Raw genomic sequence first — 26,058 nt, 5'->3', positions numbered from 1 at the left:
AGCTCCAAAGGGTGGCGCTTATTATACCTGCTCAAACCCTCCCAGCCTACCACCCTCCCAGGCCTGCCAAGGTTCACAGAGAAGTACACTTTGACTGTGACTACCTGCCTCTAAAATTTGATAATCAATGTGCAATGCATACATTTCAGCCAAGAGTCATTCTGGGCCACAGGTACTTGATGACATTCAGTGTGGAGTTTATAAATGGCCTGGAGGTGCCTCTAAATGCCCGGTGAATCTTGGCTCCCCAGTGAGGCAGGGAGCACCCTCTACCACTAGCAGTGCCTGGCCCAGAACTGGGGACTTGCCAGCTTCAGGTTAATTCCATGGACCTTGCTGAGTCCCCAGAGGATGGCAAGGAGCGACAGCTTTGCTCAGAAGGTGAGTCTGCCACCCCCTTGGATGGGAAATAAGAGTAAAGGAGGGTACATTTCCCTCTCAAATGCTATAAAGGACTTCTGAAACCATTCCTGAGGCCACAAGGCCTCCATTCTGCTAAGGAGTCTGGTGCTGCTATGTGGGGAAGGAAACACCCCTTCCTGGGGAACCATCCTCAACCTAGGCTGGTCCCCCTCATACATCTGGGCTGCCCCGTGCCTCTTCCCTGGGACTCCTTAGAACTAGGGTGAAGTAGTGACATGCTGGGCGTCTCTCTCTTGTGTTCCTAGCATTGGCACTGGGCTCGGCACACCTGGTTCTGCGTGTGGAAATGTCATAAAGCTCATGCACGGAGGCTCTTCCAGGTGCTGGGGACTGCACTCAATGCTTCACCCACCTGATTCACTCAAGCTCACCCCCACCCTAGGGGGGAGGCTGTGCTGCCACAGCCCCCACGAGAGGGATCGTGAAACAGCTTGCCCAAGGTGCAGCCAGGACTGAATTCAGGTGTTCGGGCCCCAAGGCCAATGTCCCTGAAACGTACCTTCCTGCTGAGGACTCCAGCCCGGAGTCCAGCACAGGTACCCAGTTCAGTGGCTTCCACCAATGGTCTTGTTGCTGTGTTACAAACACCTGCATTCTTCCCTGTGTCCCTCACAGTCCAGGAGATCGTCATCCCCACTATACTTTTTTGGGTTCATTTCTTAGACATTAGGGTGATGAAGGACATAGCCCTTCAAAATGTTCTATTATAACCAGCAGTAAGAAATACATTTTGTATATAACCTAGTGGACCATCCCCTCATCCCAGCAGCCCCGGGAAAGATTCAGCAAACTAGACTTTACCTGCATTGCATCCTGGGCTCTAGTCTGGTGTTCTATTTGTTCTGTTCTATTCTACTGACGCGACCCAACCCCACCTCACCCTACCCTATCTTATCCGATCCAATCCTATCCTATCTAACCTGCATTAAAATTGTTTTCTTCACCTGACGTGTTAAATTGATTTTACAACCCACTGCTAGAGAGACCCCAAAGTAGGGTAACGGGGTACCCAGTAGGGGTGCGGGGAACTGACAACACATGGAGAACCCAGAATGGATATCCAGGAATAAACAGCCAAGGAGGAGACAGTGTCCTGCGTGCTGTGGCTCGCCCGAGGCCTGGGCGCCCCAGCCGGGCTCTGCACCGAGCCGGCCCCACGCAGGACGTGCAGCAGCAGGACCTGTGCCCGATCAGGAGCCCGGGTCTCTGGATGAGAGTGGGCAAGCCCACGGTGGCAAAGCTGGCCCCGTCCACTTCTCACTATGGGGTCCTTTCTCACGTAGCATCGACTTCTCGAAGCAGTGTCACTGTTGACAGCTGTTGGGTTCAGCTCTTCTAGGGATACCTTTTGGTGCCCAGAGAAGCTTTCCAATATGGTCTTGGCACAAGCTCTGTTCCTCCACTCACCAATCCCACCCCCACCTTATTTATGAAAATGTTCTAGATAGAAATCAGTTCTCTTGGCTGGGATTTATTATTGCTCTGCCTGCTGGCTTTGAAACGGGGATTGTAAACACTCTAATATATGCCTCTCAAGTCAAGATGAGGTCACCTACCTCTCTTACCGTTCAACAATTTCAGGTTTCCTAATGCAGGATCTTATCACCCCCCAAGTTCCCAGGCAGACACTGGAATAGCTCTTGGGCCATAAAAGGTGAGGAGAGAATTTGGAGATGGAGCTGAGACAGAAATATTCTCTGGAAAAAAAAACCTGTCGATCCACAGAATTCATTCATTCGCTCACCCCACGCACATACACTGAATGCCTACTAACTGCCAGGAGTTATGCTGAGGGCACAGCTGTGCACGAAACAGATAAAATCCCTCCCCTAACAAATTAACCAGAGCCGGCTAATTGTTGGTGTTGGGTGACGGACACACGGGGATTCTCTCTACTTCTGTACATGTTTGAAATTTTCCATGGTTAAAAAGTTAAAAATATAATTCCCAAGTCTCAAACACATGACGCTGAGTGAAAGAAGCCAGACAGAAAAGAGCACATACTATAAGGCTCCATATATATATATTAAACTCTAGAAAAGCCAAACCTACTCTCCAGTGACAGAAAGCAGATCAGGGACTGCCTGGGGCAAAGGGCACCTGGGAACCATTTGGGGTAGAGATGTCCTATATATTCACCGTGCTGCTGGTAACATGGGTGCACCCATTTGTGAAAAGGCATCACAACACACGCATTAAACGGGTAGATTTTATTCTATGTGAATTTTATTACAATAAAGTTGACTTCAAAGAAGCTCCAATCCCTGCCCTCATGGGGCTAGAAGACACTGTAGGCATTACATAAGTCCCACATTTTACAGGAAGGGAGCAGAGAAATTCAGGGACTTGCTCCACATCTCACAGATACAGAGACCAGCACCCAGCCCTGTGCTCACTGCCTGTGGTACCAGGTGGGGGCTCAATTCTGGAATCTCATGTTTTGGAGGGACTGTATTCTGAATCATTTAGTGGAACACTCACATCCCAGGTGCCTGGGTACCTGGAGCCTGAATCTGCCCTGCCTCCCCAGGAGGACCACCAGTCCTGTGGTTTCCAAACACTGGTAGAGATGCCGGGAGGAGGGAGTCTGGCCCAAGCCCCAAGTCAAGGTCTGCTTTATTTCCCAAGTCATCACAGATGATAAGCCCCACCACAGGCTTATCTTCCCATCTCCCTACTTAAGGCAAGTATCGTATCTCACCGCCCCAGCCATTCTCGACCTTCTTCCACACCTAGCTGGGGCTCGCACACCTGAAATACTCCACTGACATTCAAGCTCTGCGCTCTAAGAAATGCCCTTTGGGGGTGGAGTAGGTCCCAGAGAAAAGCAGCCAGAATCACGTGGAGGGTCAGAGTGCTGAAGGCACATGAGCCAGGCCTCCTCACTCTGAAAAGACTGACGTTGAACTGTAATGATGGGTCACATACCTAATGTGTGTTTGTCAAATCCCAGAATTCTGGAATAATGTTTGAATGTCAAAGGTTAGGCCAAATCCAAGTCTGTTACCATCTGCTGCCCCGGCACAAACAGTGGGGGTGCAAACAGGGCACCGATCCCCCCGCGGCAAAGCTGGGTTTCTAAGAGCTTCTTTTCTCCGTGACAGCCAGCTGTGTCCCTGGGGATTCAAAGTCCTGGACGTGGAGGCTGGTGTGCGTGGGGAACACGGTCGGCTTGCATGGCTTCCCTTGATGCCTGTACCCTTCAAAGACCAAATGCTGGCTGGAGGCCTGGAGGCCTGAGGCCCTCCATGGGGAAGGCATGAGGCTCACTCCGCTGAGTGAACTCCTCATACCTCGGATGAGGTTCTAGCCTCTGGAACCTCGGATGCACGGTATCCAGCCTCTGACTCCTGGCCCTCCGCTCCAGGCTGCCAGACCCTCCGTTACCCTCTTCTGCAAGAGAGGGGCATTGCTCATGCAGCAATGTGGTCCCACCCAGGCAGGGCCGTCTATGAGATCACGGGTGGGCAGTGGCTCCCGTGGTCCACAGAGGCCCTGCCTGCTGGCTTGTCTATAGGGGCTCTCTTCTGCATTCCATCTCTCCTTCCTCTCCTCTAACTCCAGGAGGCAAGCCTGAGAGACTCTGTCCCCAAGTCAAGTCCTGGATTTGACACTACACTGGTATTCCTCAAGGACTTCCTGCTGCCCGAACTCCTCAAGATGGTAACCTTAAGGTGATAGAGGGTTCTTTTTTTTTTTTTTTTTAATGATTTTATTTATTTATCCATGAGAGACACAGAGAGATGCAGAGAGAGAGGCAGAGACAAGCAGAGGGAGAAGCAGGCTCCATGCAGGGAGCCCGACGTGGGACTCGATCCTAGGTCTCTAGGATCACGCTCTGGACTGAAGGCTGAGCCACGGGGGGCTGCCCTAGGGGGTTCTTTACTTCCTATATGAGCCAGCCTCCTCTGCAGCTTCTCAGAGGGCAGAAAGTATGTGCTCTCCAAATTCCTGCTGAAAATTCTGAAAATTGCTGATTTGAACCCTGTCTTTGTTTTTTTTTAAAAGATTTTATTTATTTATTTGAGAGAGAAAGAAAGCTAGTAGAAGCAGCGGGAGAGGCAGAGGGAGAGAGAAAGGGAGAAGCCGACTCTCTGCTGAGCAGGGAGCCCAATGCGGGGCTCAAATCCCAGGTCCCCTGGATCGTGACCTGAGTCGGAGGCAGAGGCTTAACCGACTGAGCCACCCAGGCACCCTGAACCCTGCCTTTCCCTCCTTTCCCCCAACACCTCTTCCCTAATAGTTGTCTCTCCCTAAACCTTTCTGGCTTTCTCTGCCAAGAGATCCAGCTCCTCTGCAGGACCTTCCCCCCTTCATACAGACATAGCCTGTAGGTCCCACGCTCCCTGGTAGGTTGTGCGTTAGCTCAAGTGCTGATGGAGTGGGGAGGAGATGAAGTTCAAAATACACCAGTTTGATGAACCCATGAAGGCAAATCCCAACCTAACAGCTGTGAAATCATAGATGAAAACTTCGGAGCTTATAGAAATGCCCAACCCAGCCCAGCCCAGGGCTCAAATTCCTCCCCTGAGGTGATAGGTGGGGGCACCAAACTGACGTACAGGTCGGGCCACAGGAATGCTCCTGCAAACACGGTTCTCAGATGGAGAAATCCCTTCTGCAGAGTCAAAGATGCCCCACTGAGGCTGTTTAGCTTAGAAATACTTGGGAACCTGCTGTGTTCACAGGGCCATGGCGTCATCAGGCTGCCACCACTTTAGGGTTGGGCTGCAGGGTTGTGCTCAGCAACAGCCCCGCTGAGAAAGAAAGAAAGCAGGAGAAGTAAACTCATACAGTTCAAGGGGGCCAGACCCTTGGGGTTCCCCAAAGGCCATTAGAATGGCTGGGTCCATCTCTGCCTTGCTGTATCCCCTGGCTCCCGGTGCCCACCCCGTCATCTCAGAACAGGGGCAGGGCCAGAATTAAACACCAGAAGTCTCTGGGCAGAGGCTGGAAGGCGCTCTCTGCCAGGCCTCACATGCTCTTCTTCCCTGCGATGGCAGCTTCCCTGACCATATCGTGTCATCCCCATGCGAACCCCTGGCCTCTCCAGGAGCTGTGCCCTGTCCGGCCCCTTGGTCTTAGAGCCCCGGGGTCTCCAGCACTATCAGCGTCAGCACTGTCAGTGGCAGCACCTGCTGTGCCCAGGGCCTGTGCTGACCACTCCGCACCATTTGCTTTGCCCTCCTCCCAGCCATTCAGCATAGGCGATATCACTACCCCTGCTCCCCGGATGAGCGGCCCGAGGCCCTGACTCTCCTGCAGCCTGGCCACATCTGATCCCACAGCCTGGCCTCCTGCAAGCCTTAGCTCTTGGTTGCTGGGATGAGGGGGGAAGCAGGGGCTTCGTCAGGCTGGGTGCGGGTAGAGAATGGAGAGGGGAGCTAACACTCCTAGAGATCTACATGTTTGGCTCATCCTGTTCATAATTTTATGAGTATTTTTCATCCCCATTTTATAGCTAAGGACGTGGGGCTCAAGGAGGCCAGAGGTCTGGGGGTAAAGTGACTCCCCAGGCCCACGTGGCTATCCTGCAACAGCAGGTTTATTCCAACCCAAGCCTCTCTGTGGTCAGAGCCAGTGCCCGCCCACTGTACCCTGTCACTACCTAAGCCAACTGCCAGAAGCAGGCTCCTGGACACTTCCCATGCCTTCCAGGCCCAGACCAGTGTCCCTGCTCTTGGTGGGACCGTGCAGCCTCTGGGAGGCTAAGCTCTCTCACTCTGCCATGGACACAGTGCAGGGGGATGCCCTGACTGATGTCTATAGGAACCGGCCAGGCCCCGTTCCTGCTCTGCCAGGTGGAGGAGGAGGTCAGCCTGCAATGGTCACCTGGGGCTCCGTCTTCACAGCACACACCATCAGGTGGTCCCTGGGGCAGGGGCCTCGCTTTGGGGGAAGGGGCGGCCCGTCCGGCAGGGCTCCTCCTCAGGCTCCTAGGTTGGTGAGGTTGTGAGGGTCTCCTGCCCACTTCCCGGTTTTCTCTCAGCACAGCCCGGTCATGCAGGAGCATGCAGGGAAGGCCTCCCTTGAGGGTCCCGCCATGCAGTGTGGATGGCTGGATGGAAACGGATCATGAGGTTGGAAGGGCCTCCATGTCACCGGGCCTGAGGGCTCACCTACCTGGAGAGACTCCCCATTCTGGAGGCCTTACCTTAAAGAGGGACACTCACACTGATGCAAACTTGAAAAAAGAGAACACGTACACAAAGAGAAGTTTACTTGGCCAGCATTTCCCTCATTGCCCTTGGCTTTCACTGAGGACAGCTAGCTAGGTTCCTGGGGAGGCAGGGCTCTCCCTCCTCCACTGGCCTCCCCCACTTCCAGAGCTAGAGCCCTGGGAGCCATAATCTCCAAGCCTCATGTTTTTTGGCAGGAAAGGAGCATCACACAGGAGATAGGCCCGGAGTGGGACAATACCTCCAAGACCCGCGTGGTCAGACGATGCTGCCCAACCACACAGAACACATCACTTCGGCCCTCTCCGGTGCCCAAAGGTGAGCGCACCAGGAATGCAAAAGCGGATCGTGCTACATTTATTGACTACATGACGATGCCACCACCTTGGGTCGACATCCCCAGTGGAACAGGCGGATGGATTCTATGCTTGGAGATTGTTCCTAGCATCAGAGGCCTCGCCTCCAGCCTCACTGGCCTTTCCGTTTCCACCACCCCCCACCTCCTGCTGCCATGTGCCCTTGCTCTGAGGCAGGCCACCTCCAGAGACGGATGTGAACACATCATGGTACCAAGCCTTTGGTCTGGTGTTGACGGCTTGGGCAGAGTCAGTTGGATCCGTGGGTGGCTACATGGTGGACAAGAGGAGTATAAAAGGGAAAACGAGGGAAGGAGAGAATACAAGAACGCTGGCAGGATGAATGACAGGGAATCTCCACGCGGAAGCAGAGGCCACTGAACAATGTCCCGGGGTGGGGGTTAGTGCAAACGGGCGTAAATCTGCAGGCAGGCACCCCGGACTACTGACAGCTGGTGAGTCAGGGCAGGGGTTAGGGAGGCTCAGGCGCCAGGGAGCAGAAATCTCAGCCTAGCAAACATCTCAAGAAGGCAAAGGCCCGGAGGGGACAGGAGCCATCCGAGGTATGCGAGGGAACTGGACTAGAGGCCAGAGGCCAACTGCAAATCTGGACAGTCTCGTGGGGGAGCTCTTTGGAGGGGCAAGGCTTCCTACAGAGAGGATGGAAACCAGGCCCGGGAACTCGCCTTATCCCCAGCCCCTGTAGGGGTGATCGAGGGTGATCGAGGCACCCCTGCCTTTAGCTGGACCGGCCCCAGGCAGTGGGCAGGTTTGCTCTCCCCCGCAGGCTCTACTGTGCAGAAGCTTCATCCTAGTGGTGGCGGTGGCAAGAGTCCGAGCTCCAGAAAATGTGCCACTCTGTCTTGGCTCCTCTTAAGCTCTAGCCTGGATGACGTGACTTCACCCAGCCTCATGCCCAGCACCTCCCGCCAGACAAAACCAATTCCCTCCTGAATCAGACAAGCAGGACACGCCCCCAGGTCCTTAGATTCAGTGTGTCCGGTAAATTCAATGGGGTGGTCACTATCCAGCTGTTTCCTGAGGGGGACGGTGGCATTTTGGTGGTGTGATGTCAACGGGCATGGGTGGGGAGCAAGTGGAGCTAGCCCAAGACAAAGGAGCGCCAGAGCTCCCTCGGGGGCCCAGGTCTTTGACTGAATGCCCTGGGGGCTTGGGGCATGAGTTTACGGGGGTGTCTACGCCTCTGGTTTCTCTGCCCTTGCAAGGCTGCTGATGTTGCTCACATACTTGTCCTCTCCTTTCTCAAGGAGTCTGTCCCTAAGATGCAAGAACTGCACGCTGTCCCTGGCGACTTGTAAGGCACTATCCTGCCCACTTCTTCCCACGGTCAGGCTCCAGACCCACTTTCTTTCCTCCCTCCGTCAAAATCTTTCCTTTTAGCTCTCCTCAAAAGGCATCTCATGTGCCCTAAAGCTTCGGGACACCTTCAGCCGAGGACAGCCTGTCTTGTGATGGAATCCCTGCCCTGTACACAGGGGACAACTTCTGCGGGACCTACTTCAGCCCCCCATGTCTCTCCAGTGACCTCTTGTGGGAGCCCACCTATTTTGCCGGTGGGTACCTGGCCCTGCTTATGGAGCAGAGCCCTCTCCTTGGCTGTGATCTGAGCCAGGCGGGTACTCAGGGTTGATCCTGAGTTAGTAAGAGGCGGGTAGTGGCTTCTACAAACCTCGTGTGAGTTCCACATGGGTCCTGAGAGGCTTTCAGTATGCTTGTCACTGTGGTGGGCTTTAATTCAACTTAAAATTCATTTCTGTTGTATACGAGCCCACAGAGGACTCAGGGTGGTACCACCAACATTCTTCAGAAAAAAGCGTTCAGCCTAGGGACTGACTCGGGACACCTTTCCAACCTGCTAATGAGATGTAGACTGTTCTTTTCTTTTCCATTTTGATACTTCTCCAGAGAGACATCTCTAGGAAATACATGTGACCAGATACCTAAATACTTGACCAGGTACCTAAATAACTTGAACATTAAAGACCTGTAGCTGAGAACTCTGTAAGGGTCAACCAGTGTTTAGCCTGAAATGTGACCAGAAAACATCTCTTCGCGCAATGTCAGTCTCCTTCCTTATCCTTCCTTCAGATGTTCTAACTCTCTCTTCCAAACAGAATTTAAACCAGCTGGATAAATGCCCTCCCCCCAACTCCCAGTAGCATCCAGGATTACTCTGGAGGTCTGTGGGGTCGAGTAGGAACATGCACAGAACATGTGCGAAGCAGGGATGAAATCCGTCTTTGGGAACGCTGACTCAGCTCGACATCCTTGGGAGAGCCTGGACGGCCCCTGCCCTTACCTTTTGCCATCCTCCCAGGTCACACCCCAGGAAGCCTGTCCTGAGCCCCTGAGAAAAGGCAGCAGGAAGAGTCCTGCCCTCTGGTCCCAGGTTGGGGGCTCGTGAGAGGCCCAAGGGAGGGAAGCACAGGTCCCTTGTGACTCCAGGAGGAGAAGGAGTCCCCCCTGGCCCCCTCATGCAAGGATGTACTTCTACTGCTGAGACCCTCTCCCACCCCGGCCCACAGGAGCGCCTGCCTGCACTGCTGGCCCGCCATCCCTGCCTGTCCGGGCTGGGTGAGGCCTGCCCACCAGCAGACTGGGTCATGGGTTGGCCTCCTGAGTCACTCTCCCCTCTCTCCCCCTTCCTCTGTGTCTGGTTCCTTCTCCAACCCACAGGCCCACAGAAACCTCACACTTGTTCCTCACGCCCTTCCCTCATTCTGGGGAAGCCAGATATAGCTCAAAGGGTCACTCTTATTTGCCCTTTCACTTGGCTCTGCGTTCAGAGAGAGGGTGACACCCCACATGTGGGTGACAATCCCTGGTACTGCTAGGCCTTTGGGAAGGGCTTCTGGAGACAGGAGTTTCATGAGGCCCCTGAAATCTCAGAGCACTCTCCTCTGCTGGATTTGAGCAATGTTCTGCCATCAGTTCATCCCAAAGAGAGACTCTTCTCCATGAACCCATACTTTAAAACTTCTTTGGCCCTTTTATCATAAAGCTCTTCCCTAATTCCCTGCTTCTCGGCAGAGACTCCCTTGCCTGCCTCTGCCACACCCCACACCCTGCTGACCGTCCCTGGGGCTTCCCTGTGTTCTGGCCCCACACCCTGTGGGGGGGCTGCCCCCACCCCCGCCCCAGCCTGTCCAGCCTGCCCCAGCCCTCTGGGAGCCTAGCTGTGTGTTGTGTAAGTCATTTTGCAGACCTGCACGGGCCGATCAGCCCCTGCTCTTGTCCTGGGACCCCATTCTCCACTTAAGCCCTTCTTCCCACTTTGCTTCAGGTTGATTACCTTAGACTAAACCCACAATAACATTGTACCCTCAGATCTTTAGCTTTCCCCTCCTTCTCCACCTGGCCTCTGGTCTTCTACTTCCCCTCTCTTTTTCCAGGACACACTTAATCTTGTCCTTGAAGACCACTCTCAGAGACCCTTCGGGGGCGGGGGGCGTGCAGGGCGGGGGGCGCCTGCAAGCAGGATGGCACAGGGAGCCCTGCCCAGAGTCACAGCAGGCCCCAGGGCCGAGGGGAAGACAGATGGGTAGGGGCAGAGGTGATGTTAACAGAGAAAGAAGGTGAACCTAAATCTGGCCTGTGCCAAGCTGTGTGCCAGCCGGCGGAAATCATAAACACCAGAGGAGGAAGCAAATGAGGAACAGGGAGCCAATCGAGTGTCCAGGGACAGTGAGCCTTCCGCCTTCTAGTCTGGCCCAGGAGCGGGTCACGCCTTCAGCTGAGAGTTGCCTCCTACTTGGGGACATTTCTGAGAATCCCAGCACTATCAGTAATTGCTCCCCAGAAAACCTCCTGGAATACAATGGAATTCCTCTCGGATGATTCACAGAGCCCAGGAGGGTCCTTCCTGTCCTTAGACATGAGGGAGGAGGGGGCCACCTGACAGAATGTGGAGTGGCTGAGGGTTGACTGGATGGCTTTGAGTCCTTCCCACGGGGGACCCCAGTTCCACCATTCTGGGGCTCCTGCCCTGTAGTTTCCCTATATCCCATCCCCCCTGTGCTCCCAGTGTACTAGGCAGCTGGCTGCCCCAATTTTTGGTCTGAATGATTGCCTCATCGGGCTACAAGCCAACAGACTTAAGATACTCCCCCTCCACGGGCACGCACGCACACTCTAAGGACAGCACGGCTGCCCCTCTGCCCCCCAGGTCACCGCCAGGACACGGCCTCTGCTCTCTGATTCCTCTCGCCAACCGCCGAGCCTCAACATGCGTTCCTGCAGCCCCTCGGACGGGCATCACCGCACCAGGCCTGAGGACCTGGACCGAGATGGGTGCTGGGGCCGGAGAGGGGTCTGCAGGGACAGCACCGCGGATGAGGGTGCGGGGGCTCTCGGGACACAGCCTCTCACAGGCTCGGCCGGGGCCTGGCACAGCGGGGCCCCTCCCAGGCGTCGGGCAGCGGGTCGTACCCTCGCGCTCTACACTAGGGCCACATCATCACTCGGACTGTGGCTCTTACTTTGTACTCTCAAATGGACTCAGTTTGTTTCTAAGGAAACCTCCCTTCTATGTCTACCGTACACGTTATGTAGCATTTGTGGCTTTTGATCATAAGCAATCGACCGGTCTCTATTAAAATTAAAAAGTCTTCTTCTGTGTCCCATATAAATCACGATCTTGGTTACGGCTACAGGTTATGTATTTTTAACAATAAATTCCTAGGGCCTAGGAAGACTCTTTGAGGGAGCGTCTCGGCTCCTCCTGCCCTTGCCGTTGGGGCTGTGAAAGGTGCCCCGAACCCCTCTTGCTACGCGCCCAGGCCGACCCATGGTGTGGAATGAGCTCCGGGCCCTACTTACAATTCGAGGTTTGAAGGGCGGCTTGATCTTCTTCTGCTCCAGGAGCACCCAGTCGATCTCCTTGAAGAATGGGTGCTGCTTGATGGCGTCCTCGCCGTTCTGTGCTGCCACACAGCCCAGGCGCTTGTGGGGGTTCTTGGTCATGAACTGTGGGGAGGATGACACAAAGGAATTAGTGACAAAGGCCTGGTAGGGACAGGCTGCGAGGGAAAGATGGAAGTCAGCCAGGGCAACCTCTTTGGTACCAGCTCCTAAGCCTATTTCCTGTGCTCCTGGGGGGCTCTGCTCCCCACCCCCAGGGAACTCTTTTACTCTTGTAGAGAACTTACCATGTGCCAGCCGCCATCCTAAACCTAGCGTACATACTAACTCACTTCATCTAAGTGTGAGCTTCTGAGGTCTATCAATTGTCCCTATTTTAGAAGTGAGGTAGTTGAGGCACAGAGAGGTTAATGAGCTTGGCCAAGGTCAGTCAACAAGGTAGCATGCTGCGAGTAGGAACTCAGGGTGTTACTAACTCCCTGAGTCCCCTCAGATTCTCGAGTCTTCTCATCAGGCCGACTGAGGTCTGATAAATTCACTTACACCAAGAGGTCAATGGTGGTCTTTGCTGAGGTAAGGAAAGAGAACCAGAAAAAAAAAAAAAAAAGGAAAGAAAAGAAAGAAAAAAGGAAAGCAGAGCAGATAGTCATGCTAAGGTAAATTATCAAAGGCACTTCCTGCACTTCTCCTTTTCCTGGCCCCGAGCCCTCTCACTTTTTAAAAAATTTAATTTGTAATCTCTAGCATACAATACCCAGGTAGATCAACCGATAAAAAAACAAGAAAAGGAAAGGCTTATGGCTTCTCAATACTTGTCTGTAAAAACCACATTGATGTGTTTTATATTTGTTGGCTCCCTTCTCGTGAGAAGAGCCTCTGGCTTGGGGGCAGCTTCCTGAGATGTTAAAATCTGTATTTTTATCCGTGGCCCTGATACTTCCCCCACACCACCCAGGTGAGCTTATTCCTATTAAGTGAGTCAGTTCTGATGGCAAATAAGTTGAGTAGATGTGTACCATATAACCTTGAAAACACTCAGTGTTGGGAAGTGGGACTATTTCTGCTAGCCACCCAAAGTAAGGGTAGAGGGGTGTGTGTGTGTGTGTGTGTGTGTGTGTGTGTGACACCTGTGTGCTAGAGACAGAGTTACATTTCACAGGGTGAAGGCTGAGAGTCTGTATTTAAACAAAGGAACTTAAGAGGACGAACCATAATCCAAAGGAAGAAATCTGTACTGATACAATTTCAGGCTTCATCAGCAAAGGAGATTTTCTTGGGTGGGGAGGGTCTCCTACTGACCCTTGCCTGGTGCTCTGAAGCCAAAGCACATGGATACGCAATAGAGAGGGCTGCAAATAAGAGAGTGATGGGGGGGGGTGGGGAGATTCGAAGTAGGAATGGTACCAAGGCACACTTCACCTTCCTTTGTTTTTTTCTTGAAGATTTTATTTATTTATTCATGAGAGACACAGACACACAGGCAGAGGGAGAAGCAGGCTCCATGCAGGGAGCCTACGTGGGACTTGATCCCAGGTCTCCAGGATCACGCCCTGGGCTGAAGGCAGCGCTAAACCGCTGAGCCACCCAGGGATCCCACACACTTCACCTTCCTAATCTAAAAGTCGGCAGAGGCTACCCCTGCTTTAACGCTCCTGATTCCCACCACCCACAGGATAAAGTCCATAGACTTTGGCATGCAGAAACTTCTCAGTCTGAACCCAGGCTACCTTGGCTGGCCTCCTGTATCCTTTCTTCCCCTGGTTGAATGCTGCTGTCCAGTCCCCATGTATCCTCTAAGAACCTGTCAAAATGCTGCCTCCCCTGTGAAGCCTCCCCAGATTTCCTCCTCTGTAGATACCTGGGACCTCAGGTTTCTTGTTTATTTAAATTATAATTTGTCTAGACATCTCTTTCCCTTGGTGAGCGCCAGGATATGAGAATCATTCCTATCTTCCCAGCACCTGGTTCAGCACCTAGCTTCTATTGTGCACTCAGCACATCTAAATGATTAAATGGGGGGGCTGAATGCTGGGCCTCGGAGCACAGTGCTGAGGAAGGAAGGCACTAGGGCTGGCACTTACTGTTGCACAGGTTGTGCACTGCATGACTCTATGATGTAAATGGTCTTCTCTAGAGTTCTGCACCACTGTCATGTGAGTAGCTGCCCTTAGACACATAGCTCAGTAGCCAGAGTCATGGAAAACCTGGCCTGGCCTGAGAATCAAGGGACAATGTGAGGAAGTCAAGTGTTCCAAGGCCAAGGGAGTAAAGACTCTTCCTTACTTCCTTAGCTCTTCCTGCCCTTCCACTTCTGGGGAGGAAGTATCAGGGCCACTGATAAACATACAGGTTTTAACATCTCAGGAAGCTGCTCCTGAATCCGAAGCTCTTCTTGCAGGGAAGATGCCTTCTCTCAGAGACTTTGCCCTCGCCAACCAGCTGACACAGGCGGAACCTCTAGCTTCTGAATCTTTGATAGTCAAAGTTTCTGAACCTCTGTGCTAATGACAATTTGCACTGGATACATCTCTGTTGTGGGAACTGTCCTGTGCATCGTAGGATGTTTAGCAATGTCCCTGGGCTCCACCCACCAGATGCCAGCAGCAGCCCCCCTCCAAGCTGTGATGGTGAAAACATCTCCAGATGTTGCCAAATATCTCCTGGGGTGGGAACGGGGGTGCGGGGCTAGGGGGTGGGAGGGCAGAAATCACACTTTGTTGGGAAATAGTGCTCTGGGTCATCTAAAAATGAAAGGGCCATGCCGCGGTGCGGGCAGGGGCGCTCATTGGCCTGTTGGGCTGGTGTTCAGGGTCCCGGGCAAGTGAGCAGCTCTGCTGGGCTGGTGCTCTGGCTGCTTTGGGTGCTGCCTGCAGGCTTCTCCTTCGCCGGCCCCCCACATGATGCCTACTACATACTAGATGCTCACTGGCACGCACTAGATGAGCGAATATACATTTTCTATTTGCTTCCTTTACTGGATGCGTGGATGTATTTTTTTCTTTATTGGCCACCTTTGCCTGCTGGATGATGGGTGCTATACTCACCAATACTTACTTCGTGTGAGGTGTGATGCCTCGCACACTGGAAGCCCTCAATAAACAGCAGGTCATTGAATTATTAACGGTGAGGGAGAGGGGGAGGGAGGCAAAGGGATATTGGTGAGGTGAGGGGAAGAAGGAAGGGGAAGAAAGCAAGAGCTGCAGGAGAGAACAGCATGCTCTGGTGTGGCACTTTCCAGAATGCGGTATGTGTGCTCCCAGACACCGGCAGAATGATTTGAGGTCTTTTTGCCCTTTTCCGATGATGATCTGTGTTACTTAGCTATGGCAATTGATACTGATTTTCTGTTTATGATATACAATTTCTTGGTAAAAGATGTGTAATTAGGTAAATATCAGTAATTGATCGAAAGGACGAGTAAATCACAGTTGAGAGGCTACTTGGCTATGGACACCCAGTGAATGTGACAGGCCAGGTGCTAAACTTTGCAGCATTCTGATGGGCGACAGAAGCCAGGACCGAAGTCAAGGTTCTCAGCCTGTCACTTCGGTCCTGCCTCAATCCAGGTCAACTGCTCTGCTTACCTTCCCTGCACCTCACCTTCCACAGCTTTCCCAGGCAGACAGGGAGCTGCACTTACTGGCCCCGGTACAAGTGGCTATACGTTGCACAAACAGCCGTGCTGAGCAAGCACAAAGCATCTCACATGTGAGGGATTCTTTGTGGGGCTGGGGACAGTCTCTGTCGTATCTGAATCTGGCACAGCTGCACATGTCTTGAGGGGACACTTCTTTTCTGATCAGCTCTTCGGCCACAGAGATGCTGGCATGGACACAGGTGCACAGTGCCCACCTCCCTCTTGCCCATCAGGCTCCAGAGGGAGACGGGTGCAGGTGGCAGGGGAGGAGGCAGGGTCTAAGGCCCAGCGCAGCCTGGGTTGGTTCTGCTCCCTCTGAAATGTGGGAGCACACAGACTTGTGCAGGGCTCCCTCTCAGGAGACACAGACGTGTCCCGGTCCCACAGAAAGCAATTTGTGCCTCAACTCCCTGAATTGGCTGCCTGCATGCCTTCCATTCAGCCGCAGCAGCAGAGGTGGGTCAGAGAGAAGCAGTGGGGAGGAAGGGAGAGGGAAGGGGTGGCGGGGCAGAGGGGGAAGACCGAGGAGGCCAGGGGAGCAGTGGGACTCACAGCTTTCAGGATGCTGACAGCCTCCTTGCTGAGCCACACAGGGTAGAGCACGTCATCGTGGAGGATGGACTCGAACAGGTCGTCCTCATTGTCGGCCTCGAAGGGCGGCTGCCCGGCCATCATCTCGTACATCAGCACCCCCAGGGCCCACCAGTCCACCGACGGGCCGTACTCCAACTCCTGCAGGATCTGGTCGGGAGGCAGCAAGGTCAGGGTGCACGGGGACACCTGCCCGCAGCCTCCCTGGGCCGCGGGGACCACGGGGGCTGTGCCTCCCTTTGCAGCTTGGTCCCCGCACAGTGGAGCCCTGGCTCATAGGGCAGAGGTGGGAAATCAGCCAATTTGGGGAAAAGTGAGCTTGGAAGGCATTATGCCGGGGCCTAACGATCACCTCTCCGAAGGCAACCCTGACTGTCTGCCCCCTGTGGGAATCACTTGCCGTCTCTTTGAGCAGACAAAGGTCCTGACTTGAACTTGGGACCATAGAAAAATGCCTGTGTATTTTGGACGCTACAATCAGGGTTAGGGTAGCAAGACGTGGATTAAGAGAGACACAGGCACACTCTAAGTAGCTGAGCGCCGAGCCAGAAGATGAGCTTCCTGGGCACCTCCTTGAAATTGTCCCAACGTTGGATTCGCCTGAGCCCCCTGCTTTTGGAAAAGGAACTACAGTTAACAGATCTCCCCATCCTTTTGTATTTTGGCTACAAAGGATGCCTAGGCTTTTGGATATTCTAAATAAAGACCCATCTCTGATGTTCTTCACCATTCCCATAAAACTTACTGACAAATCCCTTGTTTCCCTGCCTCATAGGCCCAGGCCTTCATTCCCCCTACTGCAATAGCCCCCGTCAAATTGTCTCCTCGATCATCCAGTGGGCTTTGCCTTTGTCAATGGTCCCTACTCTTACCTACACTCTCAGTCTCCCTTGCTTCTTTTCCTCTGGCCGAAGGCATAGTCAAACTCGTTTATGCTAAATGTGTTATGCACAACACATGACTTTGGAATACTCTGTGACATCAGCTTCCTGCATAATGATGTGTGGGGACTGCAGTTTTTTACAAACTGAATCATGATTTCCACGTCTGGGAGGAATGCTACCTAAATAAGCTGCATAACCTTTTGAAAAGCAAATAATAATCGTTCCAACCCTATTTTTTTTCCCGGGGCACTGGCCGTGTGTTATTGTGCAAGACACAGAAGACAGGCCAGGGTGTTTCTCTACCATCGCGAGTTGGGTGCTAAATTCTCTGGGTGATCGTGAACCATTCACCTGATTGTCATTAAATGAAGCTCAGATTCTCAGCTGAACCTCCTAAGATTAATTAAGGTGGAAGATTTTGAAAACACATTGCAAGATACAAAACTATATAACTGGAAGTTGGTATGAAGACCGACCAAATACTTGGTCTCTGCATATATATAGGATGCAGCAGGTCAATGATATGTGTTTGGCTTGGAGTAGAAATAAATGCTGAGCTGGCCCCACTGCTAAGGAAGGGTTTGTGAAGTGAGGTCCCCATCCCATAATTATTTTCTCCTTTTATCAGAGCTGGATTAGGCAGGGTGCTGCCCATAAACACACAGGGGAGACGACTTCTCCAGGTTGCTCTCGGCTCTGTAATTCTACGAAGAATTTCAAAAAGTGAAGGTGAGAGAGGACAAGCATGGCTGAAGTGCATGTCCTAAAAGGGGTGTCCATCCAGGACTTTTCCTCAAAAGGCAAAGGCCACGTACAGTCACTTCAGCTTGAGGGATACCTCAGGCAGGTAACCTCTCAGGTAACCTGTCCAAAGCAAGGCTCCAGCTCAGTTCTCAGATTTCTGGAGGGCAAGGGAAAAGGAGGCTGAACGTGAGTACTGGAATCTTCCATGGTCTCCTCAAAACACCCTTCTAGAGACTACAGACCAGAGATTGCTTGGGATTAAGTAAAAAGACTTAGGTGGAAATAATTTTGAAAACAATAAAAACATGCATGTTTTAGGAATCCTTTGAATTTAGAATGAAAAGAAATGTAAGGAAACACAGCCAACTTGGAATTACTTGGGGCTGGCAATCTGCTGAGACTCTTTGGTCTCTTAGTCCAGTGGTGAACACACGGGATCTGTAGGTCAGAGCTATAGGCTCCACTGACCGAGAAGCCAATAATGCTGCTCTGTGCCAAAGTCAAAGCCAAAATCAGCGGCTCCTTACTCATGAAAGATCTAGCACCCCACCTGGCTCACCATGGCCCTGCTGGTTTCAAGGGCATGGTTATCACCCACCTCTTCCAGAAAGCTTTCCCGAACTTCCCCAGCTTTTCTCTTCTGACATCCTAAGACCCTTTCCTGTACCTAAGAACTGCAGCCACTTTCCATATACTACCATGATTTTAGTGATTTTTTTTTTCATGGTCAGATGTTTCCCCTGGGCATCTCTAAGCTGCCAAGCATAGGGGCTCTAGTATGCTTCTGGGCCCTGTGCTGTGACCAGGCCAATTCCAGTACTTGGGACACTGGCTGCCACATGTGCCCACTATGTGTCTCACTGGGTGTGTTCCCTTCTCTCCTGGGTTCAGAGGGCTAGGAATGCTGGGGTGGCCACCCTCCAGCCTCCAGGAGGTTAGCAGATCTGGGTTCTGAGCCTCTACAGGGTGGCGGGGAGGTCACCTCCAGGTGGCCTATGTGTGCTCAGATGGGATGGCTCTGCAGAAACCACAGAACAGCCCTGCCCACCTTTCCCCAGGCCCACTCCAGAACCTTCCCATTTTGGGTGGCATCTTTCATAAAATTCTTTTGGGGCTTGGCCCTAATTTTCTGCTTCTTAACCAGCTTATCAGCAATGGGGCAGTGAGAAGGGCAAGGCTTCACACGCTATGGGAGGGCACGGGTGCAGTGGCTATCCCCTTGAGTGGCTCAGAACTGAGGTAGAAGGGCAGGCAATGGGCCTGATGGCACCAGTCATACCCAGGGCTGGCTGCCATTTCCTGGGGGACAGGCACTGGGTGTGTGGAAAGGTGAGTGGGTGCGGTGGGGGCTCACCAAGGGCACATGGTGGGAAGAGAGGCCTTGGGGAAGGGCTAGTGCCTCATTAGGTGTCTGTGGTTTCAGGGTCAGCGGAGGGCCTCACAGCCCCTCCTACCTGAATAGAGGCTTACAGTTTCTCAAGCATTTTCATGCTCTAATCTCATTAGATTCTCAAAACAGCTTGGGGAGGCAGGTAGGGCAGGCATTACTCTTCCCATCATTTGAAAGATGAGGAAGCTGAGCATCTAAAACATTTTGTGACTTAGATTAAGGTCACATGGGAGCATCAGAGGTCAAGTCCAGCTTGGAGTCTCAACTTGTAGGACTGCGCTTTCCCCAACCCACCCCACGAGCCGGCAACAGGGATGGTAATCACCCAGAGCTCACCATGGGCCAGGCACCATGCTAAACGCTTTGAAGGCCTAATTTCATTGAATCTCCCCAGTAGCCTTTGATAAAAGTAGCAATATTCTCATAATTTGCCTCCAGAAAGACCAGGATTGTTCGCCATTTCACTTGCAGTGGTGGTGCTGCACTGTGGCCACAAGGGTGGAATGGGAAGGAAGAGCGTGTGTGCCTCATCATAAACAGAGAGATCGGCACTGTTCATGGTGACTCGAGTCAATGGGCTGCCTTTCACGAAAGCTGTGTGGATGTTTTGTGCATCATAAAGTGACTGTTTGCTTTGGGCTGGGTCCTTAACTACTCTGCTGGCCTGTTAACCCTCTGACTCTGGCATCAGCTTACAGAGGACTTGGACCCAAGCATTCTGTTGAGAAGGAAAGAATGAGGAAGATGGTAAAAAGCAGGTCCCAATTGAGGACCCTCACTTTTACTGGTTTCTCCTCTCAGATTAAATTCCCAGTGTTCCTGCTAAGGAAGACTGATTGAAATCTCTGCTTGTAGATCTCTTTGAAGGTAAAGGTTCCAAAGGGAATTCAACTATTACTTACTATCCTCACGCCTCTCCTCAGGTCCCCCATGTCTTGTGTGGTCTGTGAGAAATCTCTCAACTGTCCTTCCCTCATTCTCTGCCTTCTGAGCCATACTGCTGTTGCCTCTCTTCTTCCCGGGACAGGGCTGAGAGACCCAGACACCCTCCACTGGGAAACTCTTATTGGATCTATAGATCCCATAGGATAAAAGGCACCTTCCTTGGTCTTCTGTCCTAATTTTATTCATTACTATGAGCATTAAGAACTCCTATGTTCTAGCTATATGATTTTCCTTTCCTGAATGAAGATGAAGAATATTCTTGCCCCTTCGTCTTGGCTCACATTGGAGTGTTACGAGTTCAAATTCATGATTTCATTCAATAAATTCATGAACAATTCATGACTTCATTCTTTACTAAGAGCCTGATCTGTGTGCTGGATCCTGAGAGTACTCAGAAACACAGCCCCTGCCCCAAAGGACTCAGAACCCAGGAATAGTGAACCTCCTGCGCTGCCCTGCCCCCACCTCAATCCTCCTTGTTTTCAGGAATGCTTCCCACCCCTACCACCAAAGGGAATGCTGTGGATTCTGGACAACTCAGTTCATGTGGCAGGTGTCCCAGGAAGCTTTCCCTTATCCCTTATGAGGATACCATCTTGTCTCCTCTATCTATTTATTCTGCTTAATTAGCTGTTTATTTAGAGGCCACTGCCTTTACACCAGAAGTTCTTGTAGGAGAGTGAGGCGTGCTTAGTCAATTCTTCATCCTCACATTGCTTTGTGTCTAGCAGGTGCTCAAACAATGGCCACTGAAACGAAATGCAATCCGAATGTGTGAACAAACACCTATGCGCAACGGGTAGTGCTGACTGGGGGGTTGGTATCTCCTTCCCATTTTACACAGTCAGAACACTCAAGGCCACTTTTATTCAGTATCTATCACATACTTTGTCTCAAATCTTAATCATATCACACTAGGTATCTCTCAGCCTAGACAAGATTGACTTGAGAAACTCGAGGCAGATACACACTTTACGTTGAACAAAACATCCAAACAACTTCACAAAGGCAATCTGTCGGTGAGGCTCCCAATTAACATCTCTGATCTACCTTTATAACGAGGCAACGCCTTCCTCTTCCTGCTTGACCCTGCGCACCTGCCCTGCAGAATCGCTGCTACACTAGAAATGGCAAATAATTATTCCTGGTTTTACTGCAGGTGCATTACAGCTGATGGAGCTAATCGCTGCCTTTATTGATCGTGCTCCTTTATTCTGGCTCTTAAGAAGTGAAAACAATGACCCAAGTCTGCACAGTTCTCTTGGTCCTATTCCATTGGTGGTTCTGGCCTGAAATGGAAGGGTGATGCCCAGTGAGGCCCTGCCCAGGTGTGGGGAATGGCCTGTTGCTCACGGTTTGCCCGTTCTCTCCTCCATCACCACCACTTTCTTATGGAGAAATCAGTAAGCCTTCTACCCTTCCTCCTCTCCCACCTCCCTTAGACTCCCTCCGGTTTTCTAGCACCTCTGCCCAGCACCACGAGGTGACCTCAGTGCAAGGGAACAGCCCTGCTCCCCCACCGCCTCCACCCTGGCAGGAGAAGGTGACTCCCTGCGCACGGTCCTACCTCAGGTGCGATGTAGTCAGGAGTTCCACAGAAGGTGGTGGTTGTGACACCGTTCAGAATCCCTTCCTTGCACATCCCGAAGTCGGCCAGCTTGCAGTGACCTTCTGCATCCAGAAGGATGTTGTCCAGTTTCAAATCCCTGCAAGATGGCCCAGACCCACAAGATTAATGCTTCAGCCATCCCACGAGGGCCTCCTAGAGTAGGGAGAGATCTTTGCATCTCAGGGAAATCTGCTACAGAAGGAAAGCCTTTGAGGAGGCTTGACTGCTGACAACCAATCTCAGGCCAGGGCTCTCGCCCACACTGGCTGACCCCCAAAGGTGCCTCCATTCTCTCTACCATGAAGGAGGAGCTTCAGTAACACCAGGAATATCTCAAGACCGCTGCGGTTTCACAAAATCAGTGGTTATTTATTAAAGCCGTACTGTGTGCCAAAATTCGTATTTTTTAGACCTTGACATGAGAGAAATAAGCAACTCATCTCCCTTCCTTAATGAGTTAATCTATAGGGATTGGCTGGAGGGACAAGACTGATGCTTCTTAACATTAGTGACTCAGATAAAACCACATAAGAATCTGACGCTACTTTACAGAACGCTAACTATGTGAGCTCTTGTGTCACAGGGAGACCACCGATGGCTGGTGAAGGCTGGGAGGGCTTCAGGAAAACGTGACTCTCAAGGGAAGCTTGGGAAGATGGTCAGGTTTGGAAAGAGCATGAAGGGAGGAGGTGGGAGGGAAGGGAAAGCCAACATGGTGGGTGTCAAAGGCAGTGAAGGGACCAGAGAATTGGGCCTTGGTGAATGGTGGGGCAAGACAGTCATGTTGAAACCCCAAAGAGCCTAGAATGCAAGAGGAGTTTGAAATTCATAGTGAGCATAACCTGCATCTATTATCAGTCTTCACAGGGCCAGGAGGCAAAGGGGGTAAGGGTCTGGGGACAGGAGGGAAGACAGGCTGGTGGCAACAACCAGGGCCTACAGAGTCCAGGTGGTTTTGTGCAGTGAGTGTGGGCCCCGGGGGATGGAGGCCTGCTGGCTTCAGCCAGAGTAGCTCTCTTACATCCTGCTTTACAGCGTGGGGTGCTAAGATCTTGTATAAAATTTGAAGTTCTGGGTAAGAATCCCCCTGCCAACCAAATCTGCAAAGCCCACACTTGTCCCATAGAAGGACCCAGACCATCAGATGGAGGTGGCCACCCTGGACCTCCCTCAACAGCCACTCTGGGCTGGAGAGGGGTGGGTAGGTATTGCAAAGAAGGCCCACTGCCCTGCACACAGAGCAAGAGGGGCCTTTCTTGCAATCCTGCTGGCTTCTGGACTTGAACTCCAGCCACCATCAGGAATCCAGGCCTGAGTGCAAAGGTGGGGCAGGAAGCATTTCAGGGCCTGCCTGCTTTGCACCCGCGGCCCTGTTTCCGCTTACAGCTGGGACTTCTTGAGAAAAGAAAAGCTCATAAAATATGCTGTTCTAAGCAGATGCTTGTGAACTACAGAAAGAAAAGCGAGCCCAACCAAGCCCAGCCACTGGGACCGGGCTCCCTGACCTCCTACCCCGGCCACCGTGTGTGGTCAAGGCTCAGCGTCAGCCAGGGTGGGAGGGAAGGGAGAGGGACGCTGACGTGGGCATGGGTGGCCTGGGTTTTAATCCCGATGGTGGCATGGCCCTGGTGAAGTCACCTTGCCGGTCTATATTACCTTGTCTATCAAATCAGGATGACCCATTCCTGCTTGTCTGAAGGGTGGAGATGAAAGTGTGTGAAAGCAGCAGACCTTTACAGGGTTGCACCCACTTCCTCCACGAGGAAGCGGAGTTAGAGGGGACCAGGGGTTTTGTCTGCCTGCCTGCAAATGTGGGAGTCCCTGGGGCGTGAACCGCGCACCCTGCTGAGCTACAGCCCCTCACACCTCTTAAATCTAGAACTGCCCTACCCACACGCACGCACAATGATCGCCATGACAACACGTGTATTAGGAACAGCATAACAAAGGTGGAAAGCACCTCTGTGGTCCACAAACCACAGTCATGTTCTGAACAACACCGAGGGTTCAGAAGAGCATGCTTTGCTATGATCGTGGCAGCAGTCAGTAGATGGAAGCCGGAAGAACGTAGGTGATTTCTGAAAGGTGACAAGGGGGTTGACTTAACTGGGACTTGAACTCAGTCCCCTGCTCCAAAGGCTGGTACTCTTGCCTCTGTGTGCTTACACTCCTTCACCTTCCTGCCTTCGCGTTGGGGGACTTCTTCCAATGTCAGCCACCAGCCCTGATTTGAGAAAGGACCCTACATGCTACCTCTCAAAGCCCTCTCTTTTAAAGGCGTGTCAGAAGGGGGCATTCCACTTTGTAGGAATGGAGTAGGTCTGGAAGATTCCAAGCCTGCCTGAACCTTGCCCTTCTGAAAAGTCAGCTCGGTATCTCCTTCTGCTTAGGCCTCCTCGTTGGAACAAGAGAAGATGGAATGGCTTCTCCCCATCTGCTATTTGTCTGCCCTTGTCCTGGCTCAGATGCACACCATCCCCTTCCTGCAATCCTGTCCCCTCTTCTCCCTGAGGGAAGCAGCTGCCCCATGCTGAGGGCCCAGGGGGACCATGAGGGCCAGGCAGTCACAGGCAGCTGCCCCTCTGCTGTGGGGAAGAGAGGCCCTAGGCCAAACCATGTCTTCATGCGGTCCCACTGCTGATGCCAGGAATCCTGCCACTACTTACCTCGTCAAATTTCCCCTCTGCTGTATTTCTCTAAAGCTCTGCTTCCCCCACCTGAAACCAAATCCCATGGAAAAGACAGTGACTTATGTTCCTTTCCTTTGTGACGGGGAAGACGAGTGCAGCTGGAAATTCCCCTGGGGCCCAGAAATGCCATTATTAAAACTTGATTCCTCTGGAAGTCTTCAGTCTCATTAAAACAAACACACACACAAACAAAAAACCCACAGCTGGGACCAAACATGACTGGTACTGGGCTTGCAGTGAGCTCTGGAGTGGGGTTTCAGTGGATGGAAGAGCCAAGGCCACCCAGGGCCAGGCTTGCTCCTTTGGAGGAAAGGCCATCCTTCCCCTACAGGGGTGGGGGGAAAGGGCTGCTGAAGGAGGATGGGGTCTCTGAAATTCTGCTTGCTGCTCAGGCCCTCCTGGTTTTCCCTCCCTCCTCCCTAGCAGCACTGCTGCCCTGGAGTCCCAACTTTCCCCTTTGGAATCCTGCCCCAGGATGTCCCCACTTGCTGGCATTAGACCCCTGAGGAGTCTCTAAAGCCTCCCTGGGAAGGTCAGGGACAATCCTTTCTCAGCCTTACTGGCTCTGAGGGCCTGGCTTGCACGACAGGATGAGTGGGCTTTTCTCCTTCCCAGGAGGGGCTGTAACTGAGCAGGGCACACGGGTTGGCCCCTCAAGGACTCCCATGTCTGCAGGTGGGCAAACAGAATCCCTGGTTCCCTCTAACTCCGTTCCCTCGTGGAGGAAGTGGCTGTAACCCCCTACAAAGGCCTGCTGCTTCCACACTTCCACCTGGTACTCAGGTCAGGGGCTGGGCACATAGTAGGTACTCATCGAACTTGTGAACTGACACCTTTGCAAAAAGGGACCTCTCCGTAGTTATTAATCCCTATCAGTCCTCAAATACAAAGACAGGGTACTTTTGAGGACTGGGGACATTTTTTAAGGAATGGGGTCATTTTTTTTTAAGAGTGGAAAAAATACAGCAAAATCCTTTCCCCTATATATGAGTTAATAAGATTAGTTTTTACTCATTAAATTAATAGTTTAATTTTTTTCAACAGGTAATACCTTCATGTGATCTAGAATCCAAAGTATAAAAGGACATACAGTAAAAATTCCCCCTCCTGCATCTGCGCTCCAGACACTTTTCCTCCTATAGGCAATTGTATTTTATTCATTCCTCTTGTATTATCTTGGTCACACTTTATGCACAAAAAAGAACATGTGACTATATATTCATGTCCCCCCCTTTTAGTTAATTGGGAGCTTACTACATGCACTCTTTTGCACCTGACTTTTTCCACTTAATATATATTAGAGATCTTTCTGTCTTAGCACATAAAGAGGCTCCTGATTCTTTTTTGTGACTATATAACACTCTACCATATTTATTGGGGGACATTTAGCTTGCCTCCAGTATTGTGCTATTATGAACAGCACTGCTGTGAATAAGCTTATGGATATATGAAGGTAATTGTACCTATTTTCTAGAAAAGAAATCTCTGAATCAGAACAGGAATGTGGATTTTGATAGATGTTGCCAAACTGCCCTCCTTAGAGCTGAAAGATTTACACTTCTATCAGCAGTAGGGGATAATGCCTTCTTCCCAACATGGTACGTTACTAAGTTTCTGGGAGTCTGAAAGGTGAATGCAGTATCTTGATATATTCTTTTTTTTTTTTTAAGATATTATTTATTTGAGAGAGAGAGAGCACAAGAGGAGAGAGTGGTAGAGGGAGAAGCAG

The 26,058-nt window shown here is 51.9% G+C and overlaps 1 protein-coding gene across 2 annotated transcripts in view; it reads right to left on the bottom strand.

Moving 5' to 3' along the window:
• Nucleotides 1–26,058, bottom strand: part of PRKCE (protein kinase C epsilon) — a 485,623-nt gene that overhangs the window by 14,949 nt on the left and 444,616 nt on the right. Inside the window, exons 12-15 of one of the 2 annotated variants that reach the window (XM_072741205.1) lie at nucleotides 21,598–21,736; nucleotides 16,029–16,217; nucleotides 11,798–11,944; nucleotides 6,578–6,607 (exon numbers count right to left, since the gene is read on the bottom strand). In XM_072741205.1, the coding sequence (XP_072597306.1) occupies nucleotides 6,593–6,607; nucleotides 11,798–11,944; nucleotides 16,029–16,217; nucleotides 21,598–21,736 (490 nt within the window). In that variant the 3' untranslated portion in view covers nucleotides 6,578–6,592. The remainder of the gene's footprint in view (nucleotides 1–6,577; nucleotides 6,608–11,797; nucleotides 11,945–16,028; nucleotides 16,218–21,597; nucleotides 21,737–26,058) is intronic. The other variant, XM_025992586.2, reaches the window with a different exon arrangement.

This window comes from Vulpes vulpes, chromosome 16 (assembly GCF_048418805.1).
Source record: "Vulpes vulpes isolate BD-2025 chromosome 16, VulVul3, whole genome shotgun sequence".
NCBI classification, from domain to species: domain Eukaryota; kingdom Metazoa; phylum Chordata; class Mammalia; order Carnivora; family Canidae; genus Vulpes; species Vulpes vulpes.
This window is presented reverse-complemented; position numbering and strand designations above follow the sequence as displayed.